Raw genomic sequence first — 10,564 nt, 5'->3', positions numbered from 1 at the left:
GCTGAGTGAGACATCAATCACGCAGGGATAATAATAACTGAAAGTCACAATAGTGATGAAATACAGAACTTTATATGTTGTGGCCACGATTTACTAAGGCATGGGAACGAGATACTATGTTGTGACCACACTGAGTTGAGTTCATTCACGGTCACACAAGTTCTTCCACTCCACCCTTAACACCTTACGTCCTCTATAAGCCTGCTGCATTGTCATAAGCATGTTCCTAAATTGGATTCCTCAACGTGTGTACAAGATTTCTTGGTTGCTTTATTGAATTTACCCATCTATTAGTAGAAAAGGTACAAATTAAATTCAGAGATGCAGCACACAAGCATAAATCCATATCAAATAATAATCTGCAATATAGTTACAAATATTTTAATATTTTAGTAAGTGTTATATACTCGAACACTGAGTTTTAGAAAGAAGTAACAAACATCAACACATGAAGAGATAATACAAAGACTTACAGGAACTAAAAGCTTAAAACTTAAAACTTTCTCTTAACATTGAAGGTCTTGTGAATATCCATCCAGATTTGTACAGGTCCAAAGTGACATAAGAACTTTTAGAGATTTGCTAAAGTCTACTTCTACTCTGATCGCTCTTACAGAGTGTGAATAGTGTCCACATGTCAAGTTTCATTTCATAGACAACAAACATGGCTTATTCACAGTACAGTATGATATTAAAGTCAGATGTCGTTAAACAGGGAGTTGATAATTTTAATCCAGCAGCTTTGAGTGCTCTATTCTAGTGATGGTCCAGTCTGGTGTCACTCCTTGTGTAAACTCCCTCTGAAATCTGCAAAACAAAGTCGAATAACCTGCTTTAGAACTTCATATAATGGTGGTTGTTTTGGGCTTCTTATCTGTTCTCGTTTTTTCAGTCCTTAGCTCTAAAGCGTTTCTTCAGCACACAACTGACTAGTGCTGAAATTTAATCCACTTGGTCAACAGTTTACATTCTGCCCTGTTCAAGATCCTTTCCTGAATTCCTGATAACATGTGATTAATAACTTGCCAGTGTTTGTGGAGAAATACTAACAATTGTCTGTGGAGGTTAACGGACACATTTATCCGATAATCCTTATATCTCTAACACAGTAAACACCTTTAACTCTCACACCCAGTACAGCATTAGAGGACTCACTCGTAATTGGCAGAGAGCAGTCTCTTGCTCGTGGGCTTCTCTCCATTTTTTCCAAGGGCCACCTGAAAGAGGCGCACGCCCTCCATTGTCTCCTCCGGGAGCTGAGCACTGGTTAAGTACCAAAAGCGCATCAAAATACTGACAAACTTTCTCCCTGTCAGTAAGACAAACCAGGACACAATGACAAGTTATTTTTCAGTGCACTTCTGACCAACTGAATCAAGAATAAATGCATTTAACACACTTCGTGCCCCATTAAAAACTTACATGCAACAAAGTAAAAAAAAAAAGGTCCTGCCCGAACAAAGATCAATTTTATTTTAACCTTCATTGGTTCATCTTTCAAAAATAAATTCTTTTTTTCTCGGACACGAAACGTATAAAACATGATAAATGGTTCATTCCTCACCATCGTCTTCGTAGCAAAAGCCCACATCTGCTGGCGTTGTGTACATGATGTCATCTGGATCAGCCAAAAGTGCTCTTTTATAGCTCAGCGGAAGATCAGCACATTTCTCCTCCAGTTTGCCAATTACCTACAGGATAGTGAGCGGCTGAGATTACGCACACACTAACACAAACTGGATTTGTCTTGGTTGTTAAAAACAACCAGATCACTTTTACTGACTGTAAGTGCTGGTGACCTTTTAGTACTTACATCTTTAGTGACGAGTCCTTCAAGTTCTTTGAACTGACATTGAGACAGCAGTCGTGATACATGTGCAAATGCCTGTAACCAGAAAAAAAAAAGGAATTAACAGATCTTCGTACATCATAAGCTGTATCATGGCTGACTCTGCACGCTGACACCAGTCTACTAAAAAAGGTGGGATATGCGAAAAAAATAAAATATTTCACTGTGCAGCAATGTACACCAACCATCCATAACATGACCACCTGACTAATATTGAATTTTTCCATCATAACAGTGATGCACTGTGTTCTGACACCTTTGTTTCACAACTAGTATTCTTTAATATCATCTACAGTAGCTCTTCCATTGGATCGGACCAGCCTTTTAGCTCCCCAGGGTCATGGTAGCCAAGGCACACTGATGCACGTGGGGAGTGAAAACTGGCCCGTGTAGTCTTATTCCAATAGAAAAGTTAGTGATGAAAAGTTTAATGCCGGCTGTGATAGCATAGAGTCAGAACACACAGATCATTACTGTCATGATGTTATGGCTGGTCAGTGACAGCACTGAGGCCACTCCTACTACATTGACTCACAGCACAATGACCTCTACACATACGACTGCACGGCCACTAGCAGCTCCAACATCGTTGTGAAGTTTGCGGACGACACAACAGTGGTGGGTCTTATCACCAACGGTGATGAGATGGCATACAGGGAGGAGGTCAGTGCCCTGACACATTGGTGCCAGGAGAATCATCTCTCCCTCAATGTCTGAAAGACCAAAGAGTTAATAGTGGACTTCCGGAGATGTAGACATTCCCCCCATCATCATCAACGGCGCTGCTGTGGAGAGAGTGAGCAGCTTCCGCTTCCTGGATGTCCAAATAGCAGGGGTTCTCACATGGTTCACAAAACAGTGAAGAAGGCACAGCAGCGACTCTTCTTTCTCAGGAGACTAAAGAGATTTGGCATGAGCCCCCGCATACTTAGGTCCTTCTACCACTGTGCCATCGAGAGCATCCTCACTGGATCCATCACGACCTGGTACGCCAACAGCACCGCCTACAACCGCAAAGCTCTGCAGAGAGTGGTGCGATGTTCCGAAAGGATAATTGGAGGTGAGCTTCCCTTCCTCCAGGACATCTACAGGAAGCGGTGCCTGAGGAAAGCGAGGAGGATCTTTAAAGACTCCAGTCACCCCAGTAACCACCTATTTAAACTGCTCCCGTCAGGCAGGAGGTATGGAAGCATGCGGTCCCGAACCAGCAGGCTGAAGGACAGCTTCTATCATCAGGCCATCAGACTGCTGAACACTGACCATTAGGTCTCCATAGACACTACACTGCCACTTTCACACTGTCACTTTATAGTCACTAAGCCACTTTATGCACTCCATACTGCATGTGTGTATGTGCATATTTAGATATATATATATATATATATAGACGTGTATATTCTGTATGTGTATATATGTATACTTGTACTCACCTTTTTTTTAAATATTTTTTTATTTTTTTATAAACTTGCACAGTATTTATACTGACCTATACAGACCTGCTGTTAACACCTTCTGACCAATTCTAATCTAAATATTTAAGCCATTATGTAAAAGTTTTATTTCAATAAATGAGTGTTTCCTCTTGACTCTCCAAACCCTGTATAAAAAATAATAATAACCCATGAGACCTGACACAAGCCCAGCTGACCTGTTTGGCTCCGTCAGTGAACTCCTCGATGCTGAAGTCTTTGTCGAAGTAAGCGCGAATAAGGAAGAAGGAGAATTTGGTCCGGAACCAGATGAACGGGTTGGGGATGCCGAGCACCACAACCTTCCGCGTGTGTCTGTGTCCGTCTCCGTCCGAGCTGCAGAACCGCACTCCGGACACGACACATCCTAAAGACGCCTGGTTTTTAACCAAAGAGTGATTTCGTATTTTGGATAGTTTGTTAAATCTGAGATAAGCGCTTAAACCCACTGAGGGCCTTCTACAGCTCCACCGGAGTAAGGGCAGCGCCATGTTTCTGTCCTCACCGCAAAGCAGTCCGTCCGCCCCCCTCATACCACATTATTAACGTTCCTAGTTGTTTTTATTTGACGATTTAACTAACCATAACTATGTTTTTTAATGATTTTCTTTATGTTTTCTTCAGTAAAACAGTCATCATTACGTTTGTATACGATTTTAATACTTAAAACCTGCTAAGTGTGAAAAGTGCAGATATTTTGTCATAGTTTCTGGGGAAGATATAAGCAGTGCACCAAAATACAGTGGCCGAGTTCTAAATGGCCACGCGCTCTCTATATGAGTGCACTATTAAGGGGATGATTGAAGCACGAACTACACCCTAAATAGTGCACTAAGTGTGGTATTGGAATTGTGCCGGGCAAAAGTGAGAAAAGCGAAGTTGTAGAGCTGTAGATGAGTGGAGAAGGTGGAGGAAGAAGAGGATTTCTGTATGGAATGTCAGGAAAGAGTCGAGGTGTCTGTCTTTACAGATGTGGATCAGGAGCTTTTCATAAAGGAGATCTATCCTCTGGTGAGACATCTTTATTTGCTAAACAATATAGTTTTGTTAATGAAGTCACGTGTGTATTTTTATGTGTATCAGGTATATTAAATGTAACCTGACATTAGAGTGAATAAAGTTCAAGCACCCATGAGAACACTGAGAGACAGGCAGTAATACACACTGTATGAGACGCAAGTTCATCACACAGAACCATGCACACACACTTACACACACCCAAGCGCAGTTGATCTTAGCCAGTCCACCTACATGACGTGGGAGGAAACCGGAGAACCCCGAAGAAACCCCCGGGAAGAACATGTGAAACTAAACACACACGATCCAGAGGACTCTCTCTAAACCGCTGTACCACTGTGCAAATCCTGTATTATATGTTTTTTTTTTTTAGGTGTAACACTTACTGATTGGGCTGTACAGCATTGTGGCTTAACAGATATTTCTTTTTCGCATTTCTTTCTCAGAGAAAACCGGCATTGCTCAAGGGAGTACCTTTGGGACCGTGCGTGGAAAAATGGACAGTGGATTACCTGGCAGCAAAGGGGGGTGACCGGGAGGTCAAAGTTCATGTGTCTTATGTTCCGCAGATGGACTTTCTGCATAAGAATTTTATTTACAGGTACACAGGCATGCATGAAGTAAATATACGCTCGTAGTTTTATGATAAAATGGGTAGCATTAACAACTAACAGCTCCAGGGTTCCGCGGGGTTCTCCGTGTTTCAGGGTCCCTGTGATTAACTTTACCAGGATATAGGAATGTGTAACTTTTGGATCCTTTTAAAGTTTTGTTTATTTTTCTGTTTTTTATGTCTCAGGACTTTACCATTTGACAAGTTTGTCCAGAGAGCTGCAGCAGAAGAAGAGCATGAAGAGTTCTTTATTAGTAAGGTAAAAATCCTGGGGCTCTACTCCATCCTGCATGCTACTCTTAATAGTATCAAGATAATCTATATACATAAAAGAAAGGTGTTGTTTGTACTTTGATCAGAACTCGCTCTTTCAGTTATATTTTTACGTTTCATACATTAGAGGACCTGAAACCAGTCTCAGAAAAATTTCTGTCTGTATGCCCGTCTAGCCGAGTTTACCTAGTGGTGGGTGTGGCTATACATGTCACTCAGCAAAGCCAATGATCGCGATAGTTTACCGTGTGTACAGAGTGTATGCGGAAGACACAGAAACGACTGCATTGCCCTTTACAAACTTTTACAATTCTCACCAAACACAAACAAAAGCGCGACACAGCATGGCTTATTTCAAAAAAATAATGCATACACTATGAAAACTGAACCTTGCGCCAAAAGTTCAATCCAAATGTTGAGTGGAAGTCCATCTGTCTATGAGTAGCTATGAGCGATTATGTGTCAGATGCTGATGGGCTTATTTTTTTATCTTTAACCTTTTAACTATTTCTACAAACTCTTTAACCGTCAACGACGGATACTAACGCTAGTAAAGTAGATAAATATGGCTGAGTCTGTACAGTCTGCAGTACTGGAAAGTGGAGGAAGCAGCTCCCTCTAAAAATAAACTCAGTTATAAACTGGTGAGCTGAGTTCATAAACTCAGCTCACCAAAACTAACTCTCCAATCCCTGATCAAGGCCACTACTTGGTGTGTGGAACAAGGGATTGACCAGCCTACATAGCGCACTAGCTTTCCATTTAAAGCTATTTGGGATTTGACCCTGGAACAGTTTGTTTGCTGAGGCTATTCTAAAGCAGATTAAGTGGATACATAAAGAGAGAGATTTACAGTACAGGCCTGTCCACCACCTCCATGGTTTATTCTTCTCACCCTTTATTTGGCTACATAGTACCAGTAAGTGCCGAAAACTATTTTTACCCCGATAATAACATAGTATCTAGTGTAGTAATAAATAATTATTCTGGTTTTAATGTTTTCTGGGGTATTTTAAAGCTTTTATAGTATCCTGTCCACCTTTAAATATTTTGGATTGGGATTCGATGCAAATGTTTCCTGCTTTCTAATTTCACCAGGATGAGAGCTACTACCTGAGATCGCTTGGAGAAGACGCTCGCAAGGTAGGGATGCATTTTTATAATGATTATAAACAAAATAATTTGAGTTCCACAACACCTTTAAATATGAATATGATTCATCATAGAGGCTGATGTCTATAAAAAATGCATACTGCTATATATATGTATAAATATATATATATATATATCTGATACATAAGGATATTATTTGAATTTCTCCAATAGCATGTTCACTATTTCTTATCTGTGGCCTTTAAGGAGCCCGCTGACCTGAGGAAGCAGTTTCCTGACCTGGCACAAGACTTCCGTATGCCTCAGTTTTTTGCACCTGAGCAGTTTTTCTCCAGCGTTTTCCGCATCAGCTCACCTGGCTTGCAGCTATGGACACACTATGACGTGAGGAGAATTTCATAATTCATACATATAACTCAGAACACTATTCATAAACTAATTACTAGTCAGGTAACCAACAAGGTGGTTTTATATGATCCCTGATGCAAATAAGTACTGCACATACACAAAGGTCTCACTATTTTCTTACCAACCACTTTAATAGAATCATGTTCATGCAATTAATAAATTAGCCAATCATAAGGCAGCAGCATTATGAATATGAGGTGCTCCCATTAGATGCTTCAGTTGAAGCCCTGATCTCTCTTCAATGTTTTTGCTCGTCCTGGGTTCAAGGAATATTTCACCAGCTTCTAATTCACTTGCGTTCTGTCTCTCACCCAGGTGATGGACAACCTGCTGGCTCAGGTGACCGGGAGGAAGCGCGTCGTCCTCTACAGCCCCCAGGATGCCTTACACTTGTACCTGACAGGTGAGTGTCAATTCCATATTACTCTACTAATCTTTTTATGTTCTGATATGTCGTTGTCGCACTGTCACTTTGTTGTTGCTCATTTGCACGTGCACTTTATGTTGTCTGTTGTCTGTAAAACCTATAGATAGTCTTCCTTAGTTAGTTAGTTTTAGTTAGTTTTTGTTAATTTATGTTGTAATTTATGTTAGGAATATCTGTCTTGTCTCTGCTAGCCAGCTAACTAGGCCTCTTAGTTAGCTAGTTTAGCTTCTCTGTTAATTTATGTTGTAAGTTTATGTTGCATGTAGCACCTTGGTCCTGGAGGAACGTTGTTTCGTTTCACTGTGTACTAACTGTATATAGTTGAAGTGACAATAAAGCCTACTTAAACTTGAACTTAAAAGTATGCAGTAACGTGCAGTTTATTCTCTTTGACCAGGCGATAAGTCTGAAGTTTTGGACGTGGATTCTCCGGATTTGGAGCTCTATCCGGATTTCGTGAAGGCATGTCGATACGAGTGTATTTTAGAACCAGGTGATCTGCTCTTCATCCCAGGTGAGATGTTCTTTAGGCAATCTATTACAGCTCTGGAATCTATATTGTATTTAAGTAGTAGATTTGCAGTATACAGTATTTGTTGTAAACTGTGACTATATTGAATATCTATTGCTAAAAAAAAAAAAAGGAACACTTTTTCCCAGTTTGTTGGTTTTAACAATGGCCGTTTAAATCAAACTGGGACTAAGTATTTCCTTTTTTCAGGCACTATTTATTGGAATAAATATACTGGATTCTTCATTTCTTTTTAAGAAAAAAAATTGAAAAATTCAAATCAAACACCATGCAAATTCATGGTGATTCAAAAATATTACAAAATAAAAATATATTACATTATTTGCTTGTTTTGTTTTCTTTTTTACCAGCCCTTTGGTTTCACAACACGCTGGCTCTTCAGTTCGGTATTGGAGTCAACGTGTTCTGGCGCCACCTACCCCTGGACAGCTATGATAAGAAGGACCCGTATGGCAACAAGGATCCAGTGGCAGCGGCGCGGGCGCTGCAGGTCCTGGAGCGGTCGCTGGGAGCGCTGGATGAGCTGCCGGAGGAATACCGGGACTTCTACGCCCGTCGCATGGTGCTGCGTATTCAAAGCCGGGCGTACTCCAGTGCAACCTATAAAATAAAGACACAGACTACAGTTGCTGATGACAATTAAGTCTGGGACATTTTTATTAAAGTCATTACAGTGATCCCCTGTGATATGTGGACTTGTTAATACCATTATAAAGATGTGCACTGGGCGTTTTTTTTTTATTTTTTACTTTCTCTGTAAATTCAAACAAGTTCATAAGTGAGCAACTTTTTAAATAAGGTGCCACAACAGCATAGTGATAATAAATCACTGAGACAATGAGAATGACATGACAGTTAACATAAAGGTTTACCTTGCCATCTATAACGTGTTGTACAATACTGTGAAACCCAGCAAAATAGCAGCCCTCTTTTTCTCTAATAAAATGGCAGATAAGTCACTGGGACATGAATCTGAGACGACTCTTTGTATGACAGTTTTAAGGAGCCTTAACAAACTTATAAAGTGATTATTTGAGTTACCATAAACTTTCTGTTAGCTCAGACCAGTTCAGACTAGTAAAATTTTTTTACTAAAAACAATTCACACATGGTTAAAATGTACATTCTCCACCATTTCTAGGCCGCCATAATGTTTGAGATGTAGCTCTTCAAGGCTGTTTGTGATTGGGCATCTCAGGTGTGTTTAATTGCTTTGTTAGCGCAGGTATAGTACAGTCTTGAGTCTAGTGCGGTTAGCACTGTGGTTAGCACTGTCGCCTTGCACCTCCAGGGTCCGAGTTTGATTCCTGGTCAGGCTCGATTCCTGTCTCTGTGTGCATGGAGTTTGCATGCTCTCCCCATGCTTGGTGGATTTTCTGCGGGTACTTCAGATACCCAGGTTTGGTTAATTGGTGTTCTCAAATCGCTCGTAGTGTGTGTATGTCCGTGTGCTCTGCGATGGATCTCCTGGGATAGGCTCCAGACCCCCTGTCATCTGTGATCCAAGTCTCCTGGGATAGGCTCCCCTTCTGGTAAACATTTAAGTCACTAGATCCCTTGAGCGGTACCAGTCAGTATCTGGTGTGGCCACCAGCTGCTTGAAGTACTGCAGTGCATCTCCTCCTCATGGACTGCCTATTGCGGACAGTCTGAGCACTGATGGAGGGATTGTGTGTTCCTGGTGTGACTCTGGCAGTTGTGGCCATCCTGTACCTGTCACGCAGGTGTGATATTCGGATGTACCCATCCTGTGCAGGTGTTGTTACACGTGGTCTACCACTGCAGGATGATCAGCCGTCCTTCCTGTCTCCCTGTAGCGCCGTCTTAGGCGTCTCACAGTGCGGACATGGCGATTTATCGCCCTAGCCACATCAGCGGTCCTCATGCCTCCCTGCAGCATGCCTAATGCACGTTCACGCAGATGAGCAGGGACCCTGGGCATCTTTCTTTGGGTGTTTTTCACAGTCGGTACACAAGTCTCTTTAGTGTCCTGCGTTTTTAGAACTGTGACCTTAAATGCCTACTTTCTGTAAGCTGTTAAGGTCTTAACGAATCTTACCGCCATCTAGTGGACAAATTTTGTGTAGCAACTAGATTGTAACATCGCAAGCAGCACAATTAATATGGACAAGCAGCTGCAAGTAGAGTAAAGTACAGTAACGTTCCACTCATCACTGACAGTCGTGTGGAATAAATATGGAATATTATAACAGAATACAGTATGTTAATCCGCCAGTCAAGTTTTTAAGGAATCAATACACAAATCAAAGATTAAAACACACAATAAAGAAAATTAATAAAGGAAGTTAAGAAAATAAATAGAGATGAAAAAAGCTAGATACAATAGCACTAGAGTTTTTGGTATGAGTTTGGAATTGAGGTCATTATTATAAACTTTCAAGTTTTTGTGTGCGTGTTCCTTCTTCACATTTATATAGGGGTAGTAAATGTAAAGTTTATTGTGAAATGCAAAAAAAAAAAAAAACGTTTTTCCGAATCTTGCTTTATAATTTTAAGAACAAAAATCTCCAATATAATGATTTAGGGTTCGTCCACACGAAGCCGGTGCGTTCCCTATCCGATCATTTTTTTTTCGTGAACACGGCGTCGTCTCAAGAAATATCTGCGTACACACGAAACCACTGAAAACGGTGTAGTATACAGGTCCTTCTCAAAAAATTAGCATATTGTGATAAAGTTCATTATTTTCTGTAATGTACTAATAAACATTAGACTTTTATATATTTTGGATTCATTACACACAACTGAAGTAGTTCAAGCCTTTTAATTGTTTTAATATTGATGATTTTGGCATACAGCTCATGAAAACCCAAAATTCTCAAAAAATTAGCATATTTCATCC

General features: G+C 40.6%; 2 protein-coding genes across 2 annotated transcripts; one reads left to right on the top strand and one right to left on the bottom strand.

Moving 5' to 3' along the window:
• Positions 1 to 95: 95 nt before the first annotated feature.
• On the bottom strand, positions 96 to 3,816 carry maip1 (matrix AAA peptidase interacting protein 1). The gene is made up of 5 exons (XM_053496970.1): positions 3,498 to 3,816; positions 1,814 to 1,885; positions 1,565 to 1,691; positions 1,156 to 1,309; positions 96 to 807 (listed from the first exon to the last, which is right to left on the bottom strand). The coding sequence occupies exons 1-5, from the start codon at positions 3,807 to 3,809 to the stop codon at positions 729 to 731; spliced, it is 744 nt and encodes a 247-aa protein (XP_053352945.1). The 5' UTR covers positions 3,810 to 3,816; the 3' UTR covers positions 96 to 728.
• Positions 3,817 to 4,121: 305 nt separating this feature from the next.
• tyw5 (tRNA-yW synthesizing protein 5) lies at positions 4,122 to 8,672 on the top strand. The gene is made up of 8 exons (XM_053496931.1): positions 4,122 to 4,329; positions 4,782 to 4,936; positions 5,135 to 5,207; positions 6,320 to 6,364; positions 6,581 to 6,718; positions 7,058 to 7,145; positions 7,567 to 7,683; positions 8,052 to 8,672. Exons 1-8 carry the CDS (start codon positions 4,249 to 4,251, stop codon positions 8,342 to 8,344), a joined length of 990 nt encoding a protein of 329 aa, XP_053352906.1. The 5' UTR covers positions 4,122 to 4,248; the 3' UTR covers positions 8,345 to 8,672.
• The last annotated feature ends 1,892 nt before the right edge of the window (positions 8,673 to 10,564 follow it).

This window comes from Clarias gariepinus, chromosome 5 (assembly GCF_024256425.1).
Source record: "Clarias gariepinus isolate MV-2021 ecotype Netherlands chromosome 5, CGAR_prim_01v2, whole genome shotgun sequence".
Taxonomy (NCBI): Eukaryota; Metazoa; Chordata; class Actinopteri; order Siluriformes; family Clariidae; genus Clarias; species Clarias gariepinus.
Note: the sequence above shows the minus strand (reverse complement) of the source record. Positions and strands in the feature narration are given on the sequence as shown.

Excerpts from the sequence above, each read along its gene's own strand:
- maip1 (XM_053496970.1), bottom strand. The coding sequence starts at position 3,809 with ATGGCGCTGCCCTTACTCCGGTGGAGCTGTAGAAGGCCCTCAGTGGGT. Across the intron at positions 1,886-3,497 it reads TCACTGACGGAGCCAAACAG|GCATTTGCACATGTATCACG; the intron begins GTCAGCTGGGCT and ends TTCTGGTTACAG. Across the intron at positions 1,310-1,564 it reads CTTTTGCTACGAAGACGATG|GGAGAAAGTTTGTCAGTATT; the intron begins GTGAGGAATGAA and ends TCTTACTGACAG.
- tyw5 (XM_053496931.1), top strand. The coding sequence starts at position 4,249 with ATGGAATGTCAGGAAAGAGTCGAGGTGTCTGTCTTTACAGATGTGGAT. Across the intron at positions 4,330-4,781 it reads TAAAGGAGATCTATCCTCTG|AGAAAACCGGCATTGCTCAA; the intron begins GTGAGACATCTT and ends TTTCTTTCTCAG. Across the intron at positions 4,937-5,134 it reads CATAAGAATTTTATTTACAG|GACTTTACCATTTGACAAGT; the intron begins GTACACAGGCAT and ends TTTATGTCTCAG.